At 40.9% G+C, this 26,825-nt stretch overlaps 1 protein-coding gene across 1 annotated transcript in view; it reads left to right on the top strand.

The window, feature by feature from the left end:
• The window catches only part of LOC124777378 (E3 ubiquitin-protein ligase RNF169-like), a 103,831-nt gene that overhangs the window by 42,001 nt on the left and 35,005 nt on the right, over nt 1-26,825 (top strand). The window contains exons 5-6 of the mRNA XM_047252766.1: nt 2,683-2,860; nt 15,539-15,655. Of these exons, the coding sequence (XP_047108722.1) occupies nt 2,683-2,860; nt 15,539-15,655 (295 nt within the window). The remainder of the gene's footprint in view (nt 1-2,682; nt 2,861-15,538; nt 15,656-26,825) is intronic.

Here is a 26,825-nt window from a genome sequence, read left to right as displayed (position 1 = left end):
ATATGCAAAATGGAAAAACTGATTTATCCTATAGAACAGAAAATAAATTTTTTAACAAAGGTAAAACAACACTCTCAGGCACAATAGAAAATAAAGAGGGGAAATGCTGTTTGGTGAAGACATGGTGAAGAGATGGGAAGAATACATTGAGGAGTTATATGCCGGAATACTCTTTCAGAGGAAGTAATGGGAAGAGCAGAGCACGTAGATGAAATGACAAGAGAGATGACATTCTGCAAGAAGAATTTGACAAAGCTCTTAAAGAACTATGGGACAACAAAGCAGTGGGTATAGATGACATCCCTGCAGAACTAATAAAGAGTGCTGGTGACAGCATGTAAATCATGCTGCTTAAACTTATCAGGTCCATCTATAACACAGGAGAGAGATCGACAGACTTCCAGAAATGCATCATTGTTCCTATACCAAAGAAGGCAGCAGCTACAAAATGTGAACAGTACTGAACTTCAAGCCTAGTATCACATGCATAAAAAATTCTCATAAAAATAAGAGAATTAAAAGAACGTGGAGGATATGCTGAGCGATCAGTTTGGTTTCAGAAGGGTATTAGGGACACGAGAAGTGATTCTGGCACTGAGACTCCTTATTGAAAAGCAGTTACAGAAAAATAAAGCGAATTATATTGCCTTTGTAGACCTGGAAAAGGCATTTGATAATGTTATCTGGCAAGAGACATTCAGAATGCTGAGGAAAAGTGGAATGATGTACAAAGACATCCGTGTGATACTCAGTTGCTCTAAGAATGAGGTGGCAGTGATTAGGAACTATCACTAGGAACAAGAAGCAAATATTAGAAAAGTGGTGAGACAAGGATGTGCTCTCTCTCCTCTTATATTCAATGCTTACATCCAGGGAGCTATAGACAAAGTTCAAGAAACCACTGAGGTAGGAATCAAAATTAATGGGCAGAAGATAGACATGTCCAAGCAGATGATTGCTATAGTTATGGAGACAAAAGAAGATCTAGAGGAAGTCCTCAGAACAATGGAAAGGATTCTATGCAATCAGTATGTAATGAGAATAAACGAGATAAAGACTAAAGTGTTGGTGTACAGTACAGAAGCAGAATATGAACCTCTGAGAATGAGAATTGGAAGAGAGGAGATGGAAGTGACAGAGGAATTTACCTATTTGGGAAGCAAAATCACAAGGGATGGTAGAAGCCAGAAAGAAATTGTGAGCAGAATACAACAGGCCAAAATTGCATTTAATCTGGTGAAGAAAATAACGAAATGTATCATGAAAGGTTTTGTTTGGAGTGTGGCCCTATATGGATGTGAAACTTGGACAATGGGAAGGGAAGAGAGAAGATGGCTAGAGGCTCTGGAGATGTGGTGCTATAGAAGGATGATGATGATCAGCTGCAGAGACAAAGTACCAAATAAAGAGGTGCTTAGAAGAGCACAGGAAACCAGGTCTCTGTGGAGGCACATCCACACAAGAAGAGACAAACTTGTAGGGCACATCCTACTAAGACACGACGTCATCATTGGAACAATAGCAGAAGGAGGTATTGAGGGAAGGAATCAGTGTGGGCGACCAAGGATATCATACATGCAACAGATCGTGAATGGTGTTGGATGTAACAAATACGTGGAAATGACGAGGAAGGCAGACAGAAGAGAGGAATGGGCTCTGCTGCAAACAAACCTCAGGGTTGAACACTTAAAAGAAGAAGTAGTAGTATGAGTCTTTAACAAATGTCAAATCATACTGTAAAATAATTTATTTTTAGTTGTGTGGATTTGATTCAGAGTTTTAAAGTTTAGGACATTAAACTATACTGAAAGTGTGTTGAAGATTCTGGTTACTCAATCTTCAAATAAGGGTAGGACAAAATATAGGCTTGTTCACAAGTTATTGAAGGAAAAAGAACGATGGCAGTGTACCTGTCAGTATGAATATTGTTTACATTTTAGGTGGCAAGCATTGGCACGGTTGTATTATGTGTTGTACATTTCAGGATGGCGTACAACTTACGTACCTAACAAATGTGGAATGGGGTCATTCATTCGAAACACTGATAGAATGAATAATCGGATTCACTGAATGAATGTGAACAAAGTGTTATTTATTGAAAGAATATATAATAACGGTATATCAGAGGGTAGACACAGTAAAATTATCAATGTATCTCTTGATATTTAAGTAAATAAGGTGTAATAATGCATATAAATGTATGGCTGCTGCTGTTTTCACTTGTAATGATATTATGAACAGAGTATTTCCAGATCCAATTAGTTAGTTAATTAATTAATTGATTAAATTATAACAATGTGATATGGTATATACCACTTCTTTGAAAACTCCTTGGTTCAAGAATTCGAAGATGGGTCATGTGTGAATGCACTAGATGCTGAAATGCTATTTCATACACTTTATTGATGATTGAGGAACTACAATTGTTCCATTCTCTTTTAGGACACAAAACAAAATTTCCAATTCAGAAGTCAACGAAACAAGTCATCTCTTAGAGAAAACTTCAAAAGGTGTAATAGCATAATGCTGTTAATGAGTATAAAACTTCTTTTGTTCAGCATTTATTTATTGTTGCATCACATTAATGTCTCGCTCTAGAAAACAGACATTTTTCCGGGATAATTTGTAGACTGAATTGTATGATCTGAAAGAGTCACTGTAATAGAAATATTTACTTTTCAGGAACACTCTGAAGTACTGAAACCAAAATCGGCCAAGAAGGAAATCAAGCATTCTCCTTCAACTTCAGGCACTGCCTATGTTAAAGGTCCTATGGATTCATTTGTCTACCAAGTGAAACAAGGTACTCCAGACAACACCAAAGATAGTAAATGCAAGATGAAGCCATTTGGAAGAGAAAGTAAGAGCCTTTTTCCTATTTTTGTATTTAATTGTGGTTTCAGTGCATGTGGAGTAGCTTTTGCATGACTGTGTTTTGTTAATTATACTTATACTGCTGATTAAAAAGCAAGTGTAAGAATCAGTTACACATGCAGAGGAAGTTATTTTGGTAGACTTCAGACATGCAGTAATCTCTAACTCCAAAGCTGCCATCTCCTTTCCTTATAAACATGAAGAATTGTTCACTTCAACAGATGGCGCACTTTGGCGCCTGAAAGTCCATCTCTTGCAGCTTTAGTATTCCTAGACAATGCAAGTGCATGCTAAGTCAGGGTGTGTACATCCTGGGTCAAGTGGGTAATTTGGGAAAAATCCAGAAATTTTTACAGTTCTGGGAATTTTTCTTTGTTTTAGTTTTTAATTAAATTTTTGTAATTGTGACTGATAAGAACTGGTACTCTTAACAACACTTTTGTTACTGCAGAAAAATACAGCAACAGTGAAACATAAATGAGAGGAAAACACGAATATAAAACTTAAATTGCAATGAAAATGCACCGTTTACAACAACAAAACACAGTGCTCACACAAACGCCTGCCGACAGCAAATTGTGTCAAAGGCTTTGGAATGAAAACTATGACTTCATAAGAAAAAAACTGCTTTTCATGAGCATGATGTCACAACTGTTTACATTAGTTGCTTTTGATCAGTTGCCAGTGGCCTAATGCATGTGCACAGAGCTGAAATCATATGATCAGCACCTTCTCTCCTCCTGGCTACTTGACATGTTACTGTTAGCTTTATAAGCTGTAGCAGCAAGCAGTCAGATGCCAGTCAGAAAAATTTTTCCATCACTCCCAAGCTCCCAGATTCACACATGCACATAGCAGTTAGCCTTTTAGGGGGAGGGGGGGGGGGATGGTGGCAGCAGTTTCCACATGACTCATGTTTACATTTTGTGATATTGCTGTTTTCTCTTCATTTACAGTTCTCATGTCAAATGAAAACTAAACAGATTTCTATGACTGAGAGCTATGAAGTGAAGTAAAATAGGTTCACGTTATTATAGAAGACTAAAACATGTTATTAATTTCAGTTTTCTGATTTTATTTTCTATCCATGTTAGTGGCAATCAAGCATTAATCGTCTTGTAAAATAACAACGTTATTTTCATTGGTTTGCTAAAGAAATTGGCTTTTATTGATCTTTTCTGCAGAGGGACCCAATTTATTTGAAATGAAATGTTTCGTTCCACACTGTTAGCTAGTTTCAACTGTTGGCTGAATTTCAGGTGCACTTTTTCACCTTCTGGCATGTATGGCATTGTGCCATAATAAAGAACCAAACATGAGATAATACAGTACTGGTACTCCAAGAAAATTGGCAGCCTGAAAACCACATTGAAAAACTGGCCTACTTCAGTGTGAATCTGGACATATGAATGTGCACTTTAAGCTGAATTGTGCTTTTTAGTGTGGTGTATGAAATTCTGTGCTCTTGGAGTATTACTAGTGTCCTGTTTGTTTATGACATAATGTAATATCTCTTAATAGTAGATATGTACCAACATATGAAGATGTCTAAACAGGCAAATCTGATCAGCAGTATTGAATAAAATGTTTTCTTTCAAATGCACGCATCAAAAAAAGTTTTGCGTCATCTTGGTTCTGAGAGTTCCAGAACCTGTACAGGAAACTGGAGTAGAGATCAACATAAACATCATTTCCGCCCTTTCTATTGCTCATGGAAATCACACATTGCATGTTGTACTACCATACAGTGAGACCTCCAGAGGTGGTGGTCCACAAAGCTGTACACACCAGTGCTCTAATACCCAGTAGCATGTCGTCCTGCATTGATGGAGACCTGTATTGGTCGTAGCATACTGTCCAAAAGTTCATCAAGGCATTGCTGGTCCAGATTGTCCCACTCCTTCAATGGCAATTCAGCATAGATCTCTCAGAGTCATTGGTGGGTCACATCATCCATAAATAGCCCTTTTCAATCTATCCCAGGCATGTTCCATAGGGTTCATGTCTGGAGAACATGCTGGTCACTCTAGTCGAGCGATGCCATTGTCCGGAAGGAAGTTATTCACAAGATGTGCACGATGGGGGCGCGATTTGTCATCCATGAGACGAATACCTCGCCAATATGCTGCCATCCTCGGTCAGAGGATGGCATTCACATATCGTACAGCCATTATGGCGCCTTCCATGACCACCAGAGGCGTATGTCGGCCCCACGTAATGCCACCCCAAAACAGCAGGGAACCTCCACCTTGCTGCCAGCGTGTCTAAGGCGTTCAGCCTGATCAGGTTGCCTCCTAACACATCTCTGATGATTGTCTGGTTGAAGACATATGGGACACTCATCGGTGAAGAGATCATGATGCCAATCCTGAGAAGTCCATTTGGATTGTTTTTGGGCCCAGCTGTACTGCGCTGCATGGTGTTGTGGTTGCAAAGATGGATCTCGCCACGTACATCTTGAGTGAAGTTGCGCATCATGCAGTCTATGGCGCACAGTTTGAGTCGTAACATGACGTCCTCTGGCAATAGTAGACCTTGGGCGGCCTGAGCGAGGCATGTCATTGATACTTCCCGTCTCTCTGTATCTCCTCCATCCCTTGTTGAGAGCCCTTCCTGGCACAAAGTAACAATGTAGACGCGATCGAACCGCGGTATTGACCGTTTGGGCTTGGTTGAGCTACAGACAACACGAGCTGTGTACCTCCTTCCTGGTGGAATGAATGGAGCTGATCGGCTGTCGGATCCCCTCCATTTAATAGGGCTGCTCATGCATGGTTGTTTACATCTTTGGGTGGGATTAGTGACATCTCTGAACAGTCAAAGGGACTGTGTCTGTGATACAATATCCGCAGTCAACATCTGTCTTCAGGAGCTCTGGAAACCAGGATGATGCAAAACTTTTTTTGATGCGTGTATATTGACATTAAAATGTTTTTGATCACAAGACATGTTTCAACACGTATCTGATACCCTCTCTAGGCTTGAAATTATTTCGTAATTTGTGTGGATTACATCTTAAATTTACAGAATGCCATTCTTCGGTAAATTAGAGGGTGGCAGCACACTGTGTTTCATCATTGTAACTCCTCATAAGGCCATATATTTACTCTTGGAGTAGAATAATGCTATATAACAGTTTTGCAGAGTACAAATAAAAAAATCTACATTGTCATCACATTGCAAAATATTTGGATACTTTGAGTTGTAAAGAATAGTCATGCCAAGGTCTGCTTTCTTATTTTGCATTCCTTGTGTGGGTAGGATTTGATAAAAAAATTGCCCTAAGCACAATAACTCCATATGTCATCTCTGAATAACATGCTGTAGTGCTGCACAGGGTCATGTGATGTGACTACTTGTGAAATTCCAAACAGAAATATGATGAAAGGCATATGAACAGAGCAAACACCTACATCATAGTAGCTGAACAAGCACAGTAAGGGCCGTTTTCTGGCTCTCTCTGACACCTGTTCAAATAAACCTATTTCTAATAGGTCATGGGAAAATATTGCAAATGGTGGTTTGAGAAGCATTACTTTCAAAGTAAGTTTCCTTTTAAGCAATATGAATTATGTTAAGAATGAGGATGTGCAATGAATTTCTTAAATCTGAGATTTGACTCACATTCAAAACTTAAAACTTTGAGGACCAGCCACTCTCAGACCCAGAAGACCAGCCATTTATAACAGTATTTAAAAATTCACTGGCACATTTGTGTATGATACATTTGAAAGGGTAACACATGCAAAAAAGGAGCTGTAGTATATGTGAAAGCTTATCTTTGCTTGTAGCTATACTATATTAATAATTTAAACCATTAACTTTTCTTATTTGTGTGTTTGCACTACTTAATAGTGATGTTGCTATTGGCTGACTACACCACATGTCGTATGCTCTGAATATCTGCTGTCATTAGCTGGCAAGATCACATGACATCAGCTACGATAAGCTGACAAAAGCATATTGCAATCAGGAATTCAGTGCTTTGGAAACTAGTGCGATGTTTTGGTGGTATTTGTACTTATACTTTCGTAATAAGAAAATACATGGTGTACATGTTGCTGCACATCAGAGATGATTTTTTTTTTTTCCACTGTTTAGTTTCCTAAAGTGCTAGGAAGTTCCATGGCAGTGTATAAAACCTTTTCCATTCAAAGGATTGATAAGTTTTACAGCTCCGAGGGAACGTATACTGTAACTTAACACAGAAAAAGTGTATTTTCACCCAGGAAAAAGTGTATTTTCACCCAGGAAAAAGTAAATTTTTGATTGGGAAATATGGAAAAAAATCCAGGATTTTTTTTTCTTGTCTGCCTATACACTCTGTAAGTAGAAAGTCTTACTGTGATTTCTACTGGTACGTAGTAACCACATATGTGAATTCCATGTCATATCCTATGTTACTTTTAACTGTAAAAAAGCAGCTGATTGCCATCTTAAATTGTTGAGAGGCACAGGTTTTTTGTTTTATCTCCTGTGCTGTAGGGTGGAAACTAATACAGATTACATTTTTAATTTAAGCTTTTATACCATCCTGTTGTAACTTGGTGGCAAAGTGGTAGACAATGGATACAAAAGTCTTGATTTTTATCTTAAACTTAGCACTTAACCCACCTCTGGGAAAGTAAAAAGTGCAGAGCTGCTCCATGATTCAGAACCATGTTTAGCTGCATATCCCACTGTAATTGGTTGGGTCAGTCAGGCCTAAGGTTGGTGGAAGGCAATGGCCCATCACCATGGATTACATCTACATTCACATGATTACTCTGCAACTCAGACTGAAGTGTCAGATATTTCATAGAATCATTTCAAACTACCGGTATTTCTGTTACTCTTCCACACACTAACTGCATATATGGGAAAATGAGCACCTAAATTATTCCATCTGAGCTCTGATTTTTCTTATTTTATCGCAGTGGTTACTTCTCCCCATGTAACTGGGAGTCAAAATGTTTTGGCATCCAGAGGACACAGTTGGTTAATGCAATCTCATGTGAACATTCTTCAGCAACAAAAATGTCTTTGTTTTCATGATTATCACCCAAAGTCTCATTCATGACAAAAAATAAAGACACCTACAGCTGTCCTTATGATTTTATTTTATTCTGTCGCTAACAGTTTCAGTAACTGTAAAATTTACCATGAGTGAAAAGTGTGGGCTCTGTCGTAGGTTTGTGAGTAGTGGATTACGGTGTGGGATTTGTTCAAAGTACTTTCAGTGGGGGGAATGCAGTGGGGAAGCCAGTGGTCATTTTAGGGAGATCCTCTCCTGGGAATGTAGAATCTGTAGTAGAAACAAGTTAATAGAGGAGCAGGAGCGTAAGATGTGTGTCCTTCAGGTGCAGTTACAATGCGCAAAGGAGGAACTAAATAGGTTGAGGAGGGTGAAGGGTGGTGGGGAATGGGAACTGGCAGTTGGCAAGAAGGTAGCTAGGAAGAGGAGATACTCAGACAGTTTTACTTTGCATACCTGCAATAGATATGACCAACTGTCAGAGTTGAGTGTAGAGGAGCCTCGTGTAGCCGTAGATGTAGGTAATTTGCAGCAGTCCTCAGCAATTAGGAGGCCTAGGTTAGTTGCAAAGTCTAGCAGAAAGAAGGTTCTGCTGCTAGGTAGTTCCCACGGTAGAGGTGTGGGCCAGCAGTTGCAGGAAGTGTTGGGGAGTGAGTACCAGGTCACCAGCATTGTGAAGCCTAGTGCAGGGTTGGCTCAGGTGACTGAAAGCATAGGGGTTGGTTGGTTGGTTTGGGGAAGGAGACCAGACAGTGAGGTCATTGGTCTCATCGGATTAGGGAAAGACGGGGAAGGAAGTCGGCCGTGCCCTTTGAAAGGAACCATCCCGGCATTTGCCTGGAGCGATTTAGGGAAATCACGGAAAACCTAAATCAGGATGGCCGGACGCGGGATTGAACCGTCGTCCTCCCGAATGCGAGTCCAGTGTCTAACCACTGCGCCACCTCGCTCGGTAAGCATAGGGGAGTTATGTAAGAATCAGGTAATGATAGTGGGTGGAGCAGGGAACAGTCTCGATAGGGACGGGGAATACAATGTCAGTGGTGACTTGGTTAAGATAGCTACTCAAACTGGTGGTACTAATGTGCATTTCGTGCAACTGTTTCAGCGTCATGATCGGCCTCACCTTAATGCGGCTGTTAGGTGCGTTAATGTGGGGCTGGGGAGGGCACTGATGGCGGAGGGCATGGATCACATCTCAGTGGTGCCAGTTGGGTCTATCAGTAGATGGGGTTTCACTAGGCATGGCCTGCACCTCAATAGGTATGGGAAGGGGAGGCTGGCTAAGCTTATAGGTGACCGTGTAGTGGGTGGTGGTGGTGGTGGTGGTGGTGGTGGTGGTGGTGGTGGTGGTGGTGGTATCACTCATGGAAAAATTCCTGTAGTAGTTGGTGTTAGAGCTGCACCTTTTTTAGACTGAAGTCAGCTGATATGTATACCTGCTTAAAGGAAGTGCCTCTAACTAAGGGCTCACCTCCAGAGGATGTAATGTTTCAAAGTAGAGAAGGAATTAGCATATTTCATCAAAATCTAAGAGGTATTAGAGATAAAGTTAGTGAACTGCTAATAGATGCTAACTCTGAAATTATTGGTATATCTGAGCACCACTTAAATAATTTGATAATTCAGAGGCTTCCTTTACCAGGCTACACATTAGCTGGGTGTTTCTCAAGGAGTTCCTTGCGGGATGGGAGAGTGGCTCTGTACGTAAAAAAACAGTATTTCATTTGAGACCATAGACGTATCGTGACACTGCACTGAACAGATATTTGAAAGTTGTGCAGCATTAGTTGAATTTAGTGAAACTAAACTCCTAATTGCTGTTGTTTATAGGTCCCCTAACTCCGACTTCAGAGCATTTTTGCTTAAGCTAGAGAGGGTTCTTGATTCACTTTGTAGGAAGTACCAGAAAGTAGTTCTATGTGGTGACTTCAATATTAATTTTGTACATGATTGTGCAAGAAAAAGGATGTTGGTAGATCTCCTAAATTCATATGATCTGATGCAAACTGTGTTTTTTCCAACTGGGGTGCAGGGGAACAGTAGCACAGTCATAGACAATATTTTTATTCATTCTTCATTACTAGATGGGCATTCTGTTAGTAAAAGGGTGAATGGCCTTTCAGACCATGATGCACAAATTTTAACACTAAAAGGTTTTTGTACTCTAACCAATGTCGTATTTAATTACAAACTACGTAGGAAAGTTAATCCGACAGCAAGAGAGAGTCTTTCAAAACTTGTCAAGGAACAAGAGTGGCAAGATGTTTATAGTGCCGATAATATACACTCCTGGAAATTGAAATAAGAACACCGTGAATTCATTGTCCCAGGAAGGGGAAACTTTATTGACACATTCCTGGGGTCAGATACGTCACATGATCACACTGACAGAACCACAGGCACATAGACACAGGCAACAGAGCATGCACAATGTCGGCACTAGTACAGTGTATATCCACCTTTCGCAGCAATGCAGGCTGCTATTCTCCCATGGAGACGATCGTAGAGATGCTGGATGTAGTCCTGTGGAACGACTTGCCATGCCATTTCCACCTGGCGCCTCAGTTGGACCAGCGTTCGTGCTGGATGTGCAGACCGCGTGAGACGACGCTTCATCCAGTCCCAAACATGCTCAATGGGGGACAGATCCGGAGATCTTGCTGGCCAGGGTAGTTGACTTACACCTTCTAGAGCACGTTGGGTGGCACGGGATACATGCGGACGTGCATTGTCCTGTTGGAACAGCAAGTTCCCTTGCCGGTCTAGGAATGGTAGAACGATGGGTTCGATGACGGTTTGGATGTACCGTGCACTATTCAGTGTCCCCTCGACGATCACCAGTGGTGTACGGCCAGTGTAGGAGATCGCTCCCCACACCATGATGCCGGGTGTTGGCCCTGTGTGCCTCGGTCGTATGCAGTCCTGATTGTGGCGCTCACCTGCACGGCACCAAACACGCATACGACCATCATTGGCACCAAGGCAGAAGCGACTCTCATCGCTGAAGACGACACGTCTCCATTCGTCCCTCCATTCACGCCTGTCGCGACACCACTGGAGGCGGGCTGCACGATGTTGGGGCGTGAGCGGAAGACGGCCTAACGGTGTGCGGGACCATAGCCCAGCTTCATGGAAATGGTTGCAAATGGTCCTCGCCGATACCCCAGGAGCAACAGTGTCCCTAATTTGCTGGGAAGTGGCGGTGCGGTCCCCTACGGCACTGCGTAGGATCCTACGGTCTTGGCGTGCATCCGTGCGTCGCTGCGGTCCGGTCCCAGGTCGACGGGCACGTGCACCTTCCGCCGACCACTGGCGACAACATCGATGTACTGTGGAGACCTCACGCCCCACGTGTTGAGCAATTCGGCGGTACGTCCACCCAGCCTCCCGCATGCCCACTATACGCCCTCGCTCAAAGTCCGTCAACTGCACATACGGTTCACGTCCACGCTGTCGCGGCATGCTACCAATGTTAAAGACTGCGATGGAGCTCCGTACGCCACGGCAAACTGGCTGACACTGACGACGGCGGTGCACAAATGCTGTGCAGCTAGCGCCATTCGACGGCCAACACCGCGGTTCCTGGTGTGTCCGCTGTGCCGTGCGTTTGGTCATTGCTTGTACAGCCCTCTCGCAGTGTCCGGAGCAAGTATGGTGGGTCTGACACACCGGTGTCAATGTGTTCTTTTTTCCATTTCCAGGAGTGTAGATGATAAATACAATACTTTCCATAACACATTTCTCATACTCTTTGAGAGTTGCTTTCCATTAGAACATTCTAAAAGGGGTACTAGCAGTAATGGACAGCCCGGTTGGCTGACTAGTGGGATAAGGATATCATGTAGAACAAAGCGGGAATTATATCAAAATGTTAGAAGTAGTCACAATCAAGCTACAGTAGCCCATTACAAACAGTATTGTAAGGTGCTTAAAAATGTTATTAGCAAGGCAAAAAGTATGTGGTATGCAAATAGAATAGCTAGTTCACAGGATAAAATTAAAGGCACATGGTCAGTTGTGAAGGAAGTGTCTGGTCAGCAGCACAAGGTTGACGATATAAAGTCAGTTTGCAGTAATAATGTTTGTTACTGATGAATCAGTTATATGTACAGTATTTAACAACCATTTTCTGAGCTTTGCTGGTGAATTAAATAAAAATTTAGTATCTACAGGAAATCATATAAATTTCTTAGCAAATGCCTTTCCGAGATTGACGTCTGAAATACTCCTCTGTGATACAGACAAGAGGGAGATTGAGACAATAATCAAATCACTGAAGACTAAGGACTCTCATGGTTATGATGGAGTGTCAAGTAGAATATTAAAGTACTATGCTGCACATGTTAGCCCTGTATTTAGCCATATTTGTAAGTTTTCCTTTAGGAGTGGTCAGTTTCCTGAGCGATTAAAGTACTCAGTAGTAAAGCCGCTTTATAAAAAGGGAGAAAGGGATAATGTAGATAATTTTAGACCTATTTCTATGCCATCAGTGTTTGGAAAAGTTATCGAAAAGGCTGTGTATGTAAGGTTAATTGATCATTTTATATCACATGATTTGCTATCAAATGTACAGTTCGGCTTTAGAAGCCGTTTGACAACTGAAAATGCTATATTCTCTTTTCTCTGTGAGGTACTGGATGGGCTAAACAAAAAGTTTCGAACGCTTGGCGTATTTTTTGATTTAACAAAGGCATTTGACTGTGTTGATCACACGATATTGCTCCAGAAGTTGGACCATTACGGAATAAGGGGAGTAGCTCACAATTGGTTTACCTCTTACTTTAGCAACAGGCAGCAAAATGTCATTATTCACAATGTTGATAACGGCTGTGATGTGGGATCTGAGTGGGGTACTGTCAAGTGGGGGGTGCCCCAGGGATTAGTGTTGGGCCCGCTCCTGTTCCTTATTTATATAAATGATATGCCCTCTAGTATTATGGGTAACTCTAAAATATTTCTGTTTGCTGATGACACTAGCTTGGTAGTAAGGGATGTTGTGTGCAACATTGACTCGGTTTCAAGTAGAGAAATACATGACCTCAGTTCATGGCTTGTAGAAAATAAACTAATGTTAAATCACAGTAAGACTCAGTTTTTACAGTTCCTAGCACACAATTCAACAGAACCTGATGTTTTAATCTCACAGAATGGGCATATGAATAGTGAAACTGAACAGTTCAAATTCCTAGGTGTTCAGATAGATAGTAAGCTGTCGTGGAAAGCCCACGTTCAGGATCTTGTTCAAAGACTTAATACTGCCATTTTCACTATTCGAACCGTATCGAAAGTGAGTGATATTTCGACACGTAAATTAGTCTCTTTGCTTATTTTCATTCACTTATGTCGTATGGTATTATGTTTTGGGGTAACTCTTCCCATTCTAGAAGGATATTTTTGGCTCAGAAACGGGTGGTTAGGGCAATAAGTGGTGTGAGTTCACGAACCTCTTGTCGACCTCTTTTCACAAGTCTGGGTATTTTGACATTGTCCTCTCAATATGTGTATTCCTTATTGTCATTTCTTGTTACCAATATTAGTTAATTTCCAAGAATAAGCAGCTTTCACTCGGTTAATACTCGGCAGAAATCAAACCTCCATTTGGATCGGACTTCCTTAACTCTTGTGCAAAAAGGTGTGCAGTATACTGCTGCATCCATTTTCAATAAGCTGCCACTTGAATTCAAAAATCTTAGCTGTAATCCACGCGCTTTCAAATCGAAACTGAAGAGTTTCCTCAGGGGTCACTCCTTCTATTCTGTCGAGGAGTTCCTTGAAAAATTAAGATGATTCTCATTGTATTGCTGACAGCGTTTGCTTAAACTTATGGACTGATTTTCTATCAGGTTCATGAACATTTATTTTTATCTGTTATTACTTTTTATGTTGTAAGTTCATGTACTGACACGTTCCATGACCTTGGAGATTTGCTCCTCAATTTGGTCCTCAATTGACATTTAAATAAATAAATAAACTTCATTGCATCATCTTTAGGCTGTTTTTGATGCAGTACAGGTTGATATGATCCCCATGCACAACGCATCAGTTGCGAGAATTACTGGATACGCAGATAATGCGTCAGCACTCCAAACCCTCTGGGTTTCTGGTTCAGACTGTCTACTCAGTTGTGTGCTAAAGGTCTGTAATCAGTGCTGTTGATGGTTAGCTCTGCCTTCATCTTGCAAGCAAGACTGCCTGTTGTTACCACTTCAGGTGGCCACTGCAAACCGGAGAGGATTACTTCTGATCTGAAGTGATACATGTTGTTGGCACAGACATGAGACACTACCTGCATTTGGCTGCATCATGTGTTCTTTGTGGCATCTGGAAGGAGCCATTCCACATCTTGGATGACTCATCCTGGTATTCACACAGCGTGCACAGTGCATTTCTTCTCCTCCTTGGCTGTCTATCCGTAAGGGCTCCATTACGTGCCAATATTAGAGCTCCCACCACCAATAATTACTCGCTCTGTGAATGCCCTGACCGTGCAGGCTAAAATGCTTTCTTTGAAACAGGGCAAGAGCTGCAGCTGGCTCAGGATCATTATCAGCAACAGATAGCACCTGAAATGTACTTATAAGGCAAACTGGGGAGGCCTTTTGAACCTGTAGGTCTTCTGCTGCCTGCCATACTTTGACATGTCTCCCAGCCATACATGACTGAGGGGTGAGCCCCAGTATGGGCACTAACCAGGCTGACAACAGCACTGGACACATTGGGGATATGAGGGACATGGTGGGCATCACTTGGATCCCCACATCTATCTCCCGCAGTGATACCTATTGGCAACAACATCAAACTATATGACCGAAGCCAGCACTGCATGGAGCAGTGAGCAGAGGATGCGAACTCGGCTAGCATCCAAACACAGCATTCACAGCGGACTAAGCATGTTGCTAAAGATGGTGTAAATCTACGCTACATAATTCATATCTGTCAGTTTAGACCTCATAAATACATGGACAAACAACATATTAAATATCAAACTTCAAAAACACAGACAAAGCTGAATAAGTCACTTGCTTGTACTTAGCTCATAATTTGATGAACAAACAAACTGTTTTTCTCTTTGTGTCAGGTAAAGCACCGTAGCATTCAAGCCAACCTTTGTGTTGATTGCAGCTTTCCCATTTTACCATATGGTGCCAGCACAGTGATAATATTTCGGTGGACACTGATGGCCTTAAGCAAGCAAACAGCATAGCTACTCCCTGGTTTTCCTGTATATGTCCTCAATATCTATTTATTAAATGAAACTTGCTTACAGTCCAGAGAGACATGTGAGCATGAAATGTGTTCAAGCTATAAAATTCAGCTCTTCCAACTCACTAAAGCAAAGGAAAAGGCACACATTGGTCAGAGACTAGTGGTACTCTAAGGCAGAGTGGGTGCATGAAAGATCTTTTGAAAGGATGTCACATTTACAGTAGTAAGGAAATACTCAACATTATTTGAGTATATTACCTGACATGTAGAATAAACTAACAAAATTTGTGTAGTAGCTTGATCAGTATATTTACACTACCTATAATGAATTCATAGTGAAAAGAATTTTCTGCCAAAACCATTTTTGTTCTGATTACAACTGTGTGATAATAACATTCTTTATGTGAAATATTTGATTTTTTTTCCTTTGCTGGGTTGCAGAGCGAAGCCGCAGCCGAAGTAGTGACAGCATTGATAGTGAAGACAGCATTAAACAGGAGCTGGTGCACTTTAAGCCTATTAGAATTGTTCCTCGTACACCCCCAAAGAAGATGCCAGGTAAGAATAATGCACGTATGAAGTAGCTTTGCTTGAAATCCATGGCTGTTGACTGCAATAGGTCACACTGGAGGGTAATTGTCTTCAGTTATATTTTGTCAAATTACTGTCTGTGGCAGTCAAATTGCATCATTGTATTAAGATTAAGAAAAACAGAGGCCAAAATGCTTTATAATGCATTGTATAAATATTGTGAGCACACTTTGTTGGCTAGGTACTTGTTTCAAAGATTATATTCATCGTAAATGTTATGATGGGGAAAGGGTCAAACATACCTACCCCCGCCCCCAACCGCCACTTCCTCCCACACAGACACAAAATGAAAATTCTGTGTGTGTGTGTGTGTGTGTGTGTGTGTGTGTGTGTGTGTGTTGTGTATAATGTAAATGGACAGATAAAAAAATCTACTCACCAAGCGGTGGCAGGGTACACACGCACAAAAGGCTTTAACTTTCACAAGCTTTCGGAGCCAGTGGCTCCTTGTGGTAGAAGAGTTGAAGGTGAAGGAAGAGGGATGAAGGAAATGCTCTAGAGAGGTTTAGGGAAAGGGAAACAGTTCATAAATCACCCAGAACCCCGAGACGTACCGGACATGATGAGAAGGAAAGATGGTTTGTTGGGGACTGCACCGGATGAGATTTGAAAACCTGAGAGCTTAAAGATGAAAGACAGGGTAATATGCTAGACAGATATTACTACTAAAAAATCGTGCAAGAGTGAATAAGAGTGAAAAGCTAAGTGCATTGTATATAACAGTGGTGGGAGGGGGACAGCGAAAAATAGACTAGTCAGAAAATGAAAGACATAGAAAACTGAAATGGAGTGAAGAAAGGAGTAATTACTGTGAATAAATGCTGAGATGGAAGGCATTAACATAAATTAAGGCTAGGTAGGTGGGAAGAACCAAGGACATGTTGTAGTGCTAGTTCCCACATGTTGAGTTCTGAGAATCTAGATGGCACATGTGGTGAAACAGACACCGAGGTCATGACTGTCATATTGTACAGCATGCTCTGCAACAAGATATTGTGTGTTGCATGTATACACCCTCTGCCTATGCCCATTCGTCCTGACAGATAACTGGGTGGTAGTCATGCTGATGTAAAAGGCTGACAGTGTTTACATAACAGCTGGTATATGACGTGTCGTTTCACAGATGGCTCTCCATTAGATAGTCTATGTTTTGCCAGTTACAGGGCTTCAGTAGGTGGTGATAGGAGGGTGCATAGGGTAAGTTTTGCACCAGTGATGGTCACAGGGGTAGGAGTCACGGGGTAGGGAAATGGATGCAGAAGGAGCATAGGGTCTGACAAGGACATTGCGAAGATTGGGAGGGCGATGAAAAGCTATTCTAGGTGTCAAAACCTCAGACAGAATGGATCTCATTTCAGGTCATGGTTTTAGGAAGTCATGGCCTTGTAGAGGTAGATGATTCAAGACCAGGATGATACTGGGTGACAAGTGGTATGCTTTGAAGTTGTTTTTTAGAGGGATCAACAGTATGGAGATTGGATGTGCTGGCTCGGGAAATCTGCTTTTGAACTAGGCTGTTGGGATAATTAGTTCCAGTGAAGGCTGAATGAGGGAGGTGGTGTATTGCTGTAAAGAGTCTACATCTGCATCAGAACAAATACATTTGTCTCAAATGCTATGTATATAGCTATGTGCTGGCCATTTACATGATTTTTTTTTCCTGTAAAAATAACTAATCATTCCTAGTCAAGAATTCTCTGTAGTATAGATGTTGCTAACAGGGAACATCTTTAATCTCCATTTTAGTTATTCCTTTTTTTGAAGGTGTAACAATTGCATTTGATACACTACATATAGTAATATCACATTTTCAAATGTAATATTTGCATCCATCTGGAGTTAGGTAATAACCAATACTTTTGAGACAGAAGGATGTTGGAAGTTACGAAGTGACACTTGATGTGTCATGGCTACAGAGGCTGAACACCTAAGTGTCGGATTCCTTTGTTGATACTTGCACATCTTACCAACGCTGGATACTGTATTTCATGCAAACGATGAACTATGAAATTTCACAATAGGAACTCTCCTTAATTACGTACATTTGCTAACTTGAAAGTTCTTCACACAGAGAATCATGATTTTGGTTGTTGTAACCTTTCATTGTTAAACTTTTTCATATGCCCTTTGTTCCTTTTAAGGTGAATATTTTTGAAATTGGCATTCTAATTACCATACTTGTGATGAATCATGAGATATCTTGTGCTCCATATGAGTTTCTGCATACATTGGCGTTTATGTAATGAAAATTTCTGACAGATTAAACTGTTTGTTGGTAAGACAGATGTAGATGTTAAATACAACATGCAAGTTAAAGGGATCTGGAACTTCCATATGTTGTACTCTTAAGAATTTACACAGATTTATTACTTAATTCTTTGTATTTGTTGAAATTGTTATGAATATTAGGGATTTTATTAATTACAAAGAATTATAATAGCATTATGTTTTTTTCTGTAATTGGAGGCTTACCAATGGATGGTTGACATTGATGCTTTTAGTAGGAACAATTTTATTTATATATGATACATTTCTCTCAAAAAGAAGCGTGTTATCACCAAAATACTGTAGTTTCACCAGGGAAATTATTTTGATTCTTTCCTGTTTGTCCAACAACAGTAGTCATGACTCATTAATAACAGTTGCAACAGAAATTATAGTTAGAAAGCAAAATATTGAAGCTTGACAAAAGTAGTTATCTCTGAGTAGGAAAAATGTATTGACTTCCCAAATGACAATCAAGCATTGAACTATCTTCAAATTTCTCTGATAAATGGAGTTTGAGCACTGGGCATTTGGTAGAGTTATAATATTGAGAGAGAATAGAACCAATGAGTTGTCTGTAAAGGAGCGAATGTTTACACATTATATGAACAAGAGAAAACAGATAAACTACACAAAAAGCATATTATTGGAGATACAGCAAGCATAGTGAACAATACCCTTATGCCTAGTAATATAATTAACTCTTATATAGAGAATCATTGAAAGAATGTATCCAGAAGGTTAGAAACAATTTTTCTCCATTGTAATGACAAAGTGACATTCAGTAATGAAGCATACGTTGTGTTGGCTATGTTTTAGTGGTTAATTTATTTTTGTGTCTGTGTAAATTGTAGACTGCTAGAAAATAATTTTGTGATAAAACCTGTCTTAGATGTGAGAACAGATTGAGATGGGAATGCAAGAAAGAACAGACTGTTAAGTAAATAAACTGGATGATCTGTAGGTGTAATACCAAACAACTAACTAACCTGAAGGGAAAGAGATGATAAAAGTAGATGTGTGTCACAAGCAACATGGTAAAACATACTTATCCAACCAGGCATAATGTTGCAAATTCAATGTTTATTTTCAATTACAATTTTGTGACTCGCAAGTCGTTTCCACTATAAGCCTTATATTCCCACTGTAAACATTACTACATATATTTATCAAACAAATCACAATTTTGGAAAGAAAAGTTGCTACTCACCATGTGGAGGAGAGGCTGCGTCACAGATAGGCACAACAAAAAGACTGTCACTTTCGGCCAGTAAGGCTCTCATCAAAAATAGATGAGCCCCCCCCCCCCCACGCGCACACACACACACACACACACACACACACACACACACACACACACACACACACACCTGCAGTCTCTGGCAAGAGAAGCCACACTGCGAGCAGCAGCACCAGTGCTTGATGCGAGTGGTGACTGGGTGGGGGTAAGGATGGGGCCGGGGCAAGGAGAGGAAGGTAAGGGATAGTAAGGCAGGAGGGTTTTGGGAATGTGGGATGCATTGCAGGGAAAGTTCCCACCTGTGCAATTCAGAAAAGCTGGTGTTGGTGGGAAAGATCAATACTGCACAGGCTGTGAAAGAGTCATTGAAATGAAGGATGTCATGTTGGGCAGCGTGCTCAGCAACAGGGTGGTCCACTTGTTTCATGGCCACAGTTTGTCGTGGCCATTCCTGCAGACAGGAGGATGTATGGGTCAGGTCTCGCACGTAGACCTATTACAGGGATATGAGCCATGAGGTACGGAGTTGGGAGCAGGGTTTGTGAAGAGATGGACAAATATATTGTGTAGGTTCAGTGGATGGCTGAATACCACTGTGAGAGAGTGGGTAGGACATTTATGATTTCAGGGCACTACAAGAGGTAGTCAAAACCTTGGCAGAGAATGGAATTCAGTTGCTCCAGTCCAGGGTGGGACTGAGTTATGAGGTGAATGCTGCTCTGTGGCTGGACTTACAGACTTTGGGATGTTGGTGGGGGACTGGAAAGATAAGGCACAGGAGATTTGTTTCTGTACAAGGTTGGGAGGATAATTATGGCCGGTGAAGGCTTCATTGAGACCTCAGTATATTTCAAGAGACCACTTGCCACTGCAGATCCGACGACCATGGGTGGCTAGGCTGTGTGGAAGGGCCTTCTTGGTATGGAACGGGTAGCAGCTGTCGAAGTGGAAGTATTGCTGGTGGTTAGTAATTTTGATATGGACAGAGGTACTGATGTAGCCATATTTGGGGTGGAGGTCAGCATCTAGGAAGATGGCTTGTTGGTTTGAGTAGGACCAGGTGAAGCAAATGGATGAGAAGCTGTTGAGGTTCTGGAGGAATGTGGATAAGGTGTCCTCACACTAGACCCAACTCGCGAAGATGTCCTCAGTGAATCTGAACCAGGTGAGAGGTTTAGAATTTTGAGTGTTTAGGAAGAATTCCTCTTAGATATGGACCATGAATAGGTTGGCATAGTATGGTGCCATGTGGGTGCCAATAGCCATACCCCGGATTTGTTTTTACGTAATGCCTGCAAAGGAGAAGTAACTGTGGATGAGGATGTAGTTGGTCATGGCGCCTAGGAAGGAGGGTGTTGGTTTGTGGGACTGGGTTCTGGCTAGGGGTAAGGAAACTTTTCTGTATTGACACAGATGGAAGGAGCAGGGATCCATGGTGGTAGAAAAAAAATGCAAAAAATCATGTAAATAATGTAGAATTATGACCGAAAAATTCGCAAAAATACACCCAAATATTTGGGGGAAAATTACGAGAAGGATTAAATGGATGCAAAAGGTGGAGACAAGATGAAATGTGACGGAGTCAGTGATAGCGAAAGGCGAATATTCACTAAAATTGGCATGAAGTCACAATGAGATCGAAAAAAAGTGGAAGTCGGGACATCATTGTCACAACAAAGTAAGTCTTGGAATGTCACATTTTCAGAAATATCAGAGATTCTACTCCATTTATCTTTTGGTAGAATGCCTTTTCACTAGTAACTGATGTACCGCAGTAGTTTAGCAAAGTATGTTGTGTTACGGAATTCCAGGCAGTGACAAACATATGAAGAGCATGTGAAATGCTCAGGCTCGTCATTTCCTACCTCTCAAGCAATGAAATTGACTTTTGCACCACTGCTACCCAATGTGGTGCCACAGCTTGTGGCTTTCTGTAGTGGGATCATGAGCTACCATTCACACAGGATGGCACAAATTCGATGTAGTTGTACAGCTTTTAATATGGCACCAAGTGAAATCATATGGGCTGATATAAATGTCATAGTGCAGGTTATTCATTAGAACTGTGACAAGAATTAAATGCCAGGAAGATGAAACCTAAATGTTCTATTTGAAAATATATTTTCCAAAGGGATGAATCAGGTACCACAAACACATTTATGAAAGAAATAACATTCAGAGATGAAGAGGCTATCTGCAGTGGCAAACTAACCACCAACTGGCATGTAAATGTCATCTGCAGACACGCCACTCTTCTAAGATTTTAGAATCTTGTTGTATTCCTTGATATAGGCATTTCAAATAACTAATTTTTAGTTTAACAGCTGACACTTTATGTTCGGGAGCTATTTCCTTCACATAATCCACCATTTATACAATGATTGGTCTCACAAATCATGAAGTTTATATGACTCACTTTTTTGGTGCAACAAAAACTGCTCTGCAACAGCTGTGACAATTGCTCATGTTTCAATTTACTGCAACCAGGGAGCAGTGATGGAAAGAAAGTAACAACAAAATACAACCAAGTTGACATTTTGTGGCATGACAAAACTTGTATCTCTCAACTAGCACCACTAAAAACTGAGAGTTCACACATGCAGCTGCATTGCAACTGCAACAACTATGGGACACTTTTGTAGCATGTGTGAACCCAGCTTAATAGAATGTGTTAAGCCCACCTTCAGAGGCTGCTGAAGAGTTGGACCATTTGGAGGAAGGACTGCATCTTTACATTTCTCATAAATTAATTGTCTCTGGGATGTACTGGACACTGGACAGTAAAAAGCACCACTTGCCTCCCTACTGCACCCATCTTGTCATCTAAATACCTGAAAAAGCACACAAGAATTTATGTTGTCATCCAAACAGTACCAGTGAAATTTAAATTTTTCAATTATAAGCCGAGGCATTGTGTCACTTTCATCACTATTTATGTGTAAAAGTGCTGCCATCTTTTGTTTACTTTTTTAAATTCTGTGGTATTTTACTCACTTAATGAAACATTTTCCAGGAAATGAGTTATGAAAGACATCAATTTCACCAGTGTTGAAAATGTCTCGGGGCTCATAACCCTGTGGCAGTTGTCGCAATGTAACATTCTTCCAATAGTTTACACTTTCTATGACCACAGCCTCACTTTTTCCACTTACACTTTGAAACGGCAATTAATGACATCTTTTAAGCCCCTATTACACAATGCGCCTAAACCATACACCTATGCACCAGCACCTCAAGCGTGCATGTCTGTAACTACAGGCTGGATCACGTAGACCTATTACGCCATCCACGTGGGATGTACCTAGTACACATGTGCAGTAGACGGTAATAATGCGCGAAACGCAAATAGAAGCGTCTTATCTCTTGTAAAGTCGTTCGTTATACCGCGTGAAACACAAGAGGGACTGTGTGACATATTACTGGAATGTCATTCGTTCAAATTATTTATGTGAGCTCAAGGTTCCTATTAAAAAGAAATTGTTTTTTATCATTATTTTTTAAGTAATTGATTTTCTTTTATGCAGGTTACTACTGTCCTGAATTACAGACTTCAAAAGTTAGTTTTATATTACTACACTTGGGTAGAAAACAGTTACATGTATATCTAAATTTTCATTTTGCACATGGAGGACCCACAGTTTTTGGAGCTGTTGCCCTGGCAGTTACAGTATATCTTCGGATTAGAGCAGAATGACAATGAAAACGAAAAGCCAGACGTTGTTCAGTTCGATCCAGGCTGAAAAGAAGGAACGAAGGCAGAGGATTATATTGCTTACGTAAGAACTGAGGCCCGTAGATCTGCAAGAATTTCGGAACTTCATGAGGATGGACATGGCTTGCTTCGAGAAGCTGCTGTCTTTGATGGAAGATGGAATTAGCAAGTGTGACACACAGTCATGAGGGAGCCTGTCTCACCTTCTCGAAAGTAAGAATTAATTCATTTGTTTATATGTATTGTGATCATACCAGCCTAGATCACTGACAAAATACCAATATATGCCCTGTTACATTGCAGGTTGGTTGTAACATTACGTTTGCTGGCAACTGGGAAATCTTTTAAGAGTGTCTTTTAGCCACAGAGTAGCATGGCCCACCTTTTCAAAAGTTTTTGTGGGTATACGCACTGCAATTTGCATCACTTTAAAGGACCAATACTTAAAGGTGCACTTGGTTATTTTTCCAAGTTTGGAAAATGGAATGCAATGTGGAATTTGCTACTCAGTTTTGCAGTCCTCATCTTCGCACTGGGCGAAACTGCACGGACTTTCTTGCTATCACTGCCAGTTTTTCTTTTCTGGCATGCTGAAATAAAGCAAGAGATGCAATCGAATCAAACATGAACTTTTGTAAGCTAAGGCATTACGATACAAATCGAAAATCACCGTGTAACGTTAAATGCTTATTACTCAGAAAGGAACGATTGCCAGTGTACTGTATTATGATATAGAGGGCCATACATACACCTTTCCTCTCTGTGTGCCTGAATTAAGATGCTTAACGCCTCTTTGCTCCATTTCATTTCTATAATACGAAGTAATCAAAAGAAGGAATGCTTTCACAATCAGCTAGAGCAAAAGAAAGTCTACTGGCAAAAAATTTTTTTCTGCATTTATGAAAAGCAACTTACTGAAAAAAATGCGGAAAATTCCCAACACGAATATCTGAAATTAGCTACCAGACACCGAACGAAAAGCAAATAACAAGCAGAAAGCACTGCGGTCCCCCATCTACGCGTGCATGAATTATTGCTGCCTGGTGCGCATGCGCAGATTGACGGCAGCTTAGAACTGCTCTCTACTCTGGCGCGTGGATAATGTGTCTGCTAATTTTCGTTGTTTCCCCCTTTCTACCGCTAGATGGCTGTCGCTATAGACCAGTAACATTCGCGGCAGATCGTCATGTAATACCTGCTTTAAAATGATCCAACCAGCCATTTGATGCTCCGAAATTATCAACACTGATCTTCATGGCAATTTTACAAGCCTTCTTTTGGAGTAGGTTTCTGTTTATAGAATTGATGACACTTAACATTACTTGAAACCACTTTAAAAGAATATCTGTCACATCATTGAACGTAGTTACACAAATGTTCTTCCATTTGGACCCACAGGAATCATTAGCTTCAACATTTAAGGCCGCTTCCATATTTTTGAGTATGCTGCACGTGTAGAAGGTGCTGACCGCAAAGTTTTCTCTTAAGTTTGTCATCAACGTCACAGGTGATTATCAGCTTTTGCTGAACTGCAAATTTCTTGTGGTTTTCCAACCAATAACTCCAGAAAAGTAAAATTTATGATTTTATTTATAATGTTGCAATATTATGAGAAGGGAAGTTGCTGTTCACCATTTGGCGGAGATGCTGAGTCACAGATAGGCACAACAAAAAGACTCTCACAATTAAAGCTTTCGGCAATTAAGGCCTTCATCAACAATAGATACACATATGCACAAACATACTCACGCAAACGCAACTCACACACACAACTGCAGTCTCAGGCAACTGAAACCACACTGCAAGCAGCAACACCAGTGCATGATGGGAGTGGCGACTGGGTGGAGGTAACGAGGAGGCTGGGGTGGGGAGGGGGAGGCATAGTATGGTGGGGGTGGTGGACAGTGGAGTGCTGCAGGTTAGACGGCGGGAAGGGGAGGGGTGGGGGGGGAAGTAGCGGGAAAGGAGAGAAATAAAAAAGACTGGATGTGGTGGTGGAATGACAGCTGTGTAGTGCTGGAATGGGAGCAGGGAAGGGGCTGGATGGGTGAAGACAGCGACTAACGAAGATTGAGGCCAGGATGATTACGGTAACATAGGATGTATTGCAGGAAAAGTTACCACCTGTGCAATTCAGAAAAGCTGGTGTTGGTGGGAAGGATCCATATGGCACAGGCTGTGAAGCAGTCATTGAAATGAAGGATATCATGTCTGGTGTGTTCAGCAATAGGGTGGTCCACTTGTTTCTTGGTCACAATTTGTCTGTGGCCATTCATGCAGACAGACAGCTTGTTGGTTGTCATGCCTACGTAGAGTGCAGCACAGTGGTTACAGCTTAGCTTGTAGACCACGTGACTGGTTTCACAGATGGGATAGGTGATGTTAGTGACTGGGCTGCAGTAGGTGGTGGTGGTGGTGGTGGTGGTGGTGGTGGTGGGATTTATGGGACAGGTCTTGCATCTAGGTCTATTACAGGGGTATGAGCCATGAGATAAGGGATTGAGAGCCGGGATTGTGTAAGGTTGGACGAGTATATTGTGTAGGTTTGGTGGACGGTGGAATACCACTGTGGGAGGGGTGGGAAGGCTAATGGGCAGGACATCTCTCATTTCAGGGCACAACGAGAGGTAATTTTTATTGAGAGATAAACTGCATACACCATCAGAACATAAACAGAGAACACTGTAACAACACTTTGGATTATCTTTGAAATTATTTAAAAAGATAATCAAGTAATAAAAATAGAAGAATGAAATAAATAAAGGATCTCTTCTTCACTTGTTTATCTCTTAACACCCCCCCCCCCCTCCCCTCCCCGAAGTGATATATAAAAGTAACCAAGTTGCCTATATCAATTTGAATGTGGAATTTTCTTACAATGATGTTCATGAATATTGTGATTCAATGGCTTTGTTAACAAGTCTGCTTGATTTTTATATGTCAAAATGTATCAAATGTCAATTTTTCAGTACTTTCTCCCTGATGAAATAATGTTTTATGGCGGTATGTTTTGGTCATGATTTCTCTAAATGTTTCTTGGAGTGTATGATTGCTACTTGATTATCACACCACATTCTCCAGTCAATCCTGTCAGGTTAAGACTTTCACTAATTCTCTCATCGATACCACCTCTCTTGTGCAGGCTGCCACTGACATGCATTCTGCTTCCATTGTGCTCAGTGCAACTGCAGTTTGTTTCTCATTCTTCAAGTACACTGGAGATCCTGCCAGTAATATTACATATCCTGTAACACTTTTGTGACTGTCTATACAAGTAGCCTAATCGGCATCAGCGAATGCTTCAAGTATTTGACCAGTGGGATAATATGCAAGTTTGTAATGCACTGTTTCCTTTGCGTATCTTAGTACTGCTCTTGCTGCGTGCCAGTGGTTTGTATTAAATGTTGAACAATATTGTGACAATTTTGCCTCTGAGAAAGCTATGTCTGGTCAAGTCTTCTGTGAAAGGTAAAGGAGTCCACCAACAAGCTTACGATATGGAAGATTTTTATCTTCCACGTCACACTTCTTGTTGAAATTCAGCTTCATTTCCATTGGGGTCTTGGTGCCATTAACATTTTGAAGTCCGAGTCTATCAAAGTAGTTGATTAATGTCCCCATCTGAAAAAGCCTAATTGTTTTATCTTTGCTTTTCTCAAATTTCACTCCTAACATGTGTGTCACCATGCCCACATACTTGATTTCAAAGGAAATTTCTAAAAGAGTTTTTACCTTTTGCTTTTGCACTTAGCTTGTGCACACATGGATCTATATCATTCTGAATGAATCCCAGTTTTTCTGGTGAGTATTTAAATGATCAGACAAACTGTTTCAAAATTTGAAACAGGAGCATAAATCTCGTTATAGTTCTATTTGACTAAATCCCTTTGTGACTAAACAGGCTTTAAAAATTGGCTTCT

This window comes from Schistocerca piceifrons, chromosome 2 (genome assembly GCF_021461385.2).
Source record: "Schistocerca piceifrons isolate TAMUIC-IGC-003096 chromosome 2, iqSchPice1.1, whole genome shotgun sequence".
In the NCBI taxonomy this organism is placed as follows: domain Eukaryota; kingdom Metazoa; phylum Arthropoda; class Insecta; order Orthoptera; family Acrididae; genus Schistocerca; species Schistocerca piceifrons.
Note: the sequence above shows the minus strand (reverse complement) of the source record. Positions and strands in the feature narration are given on the sequence as shown.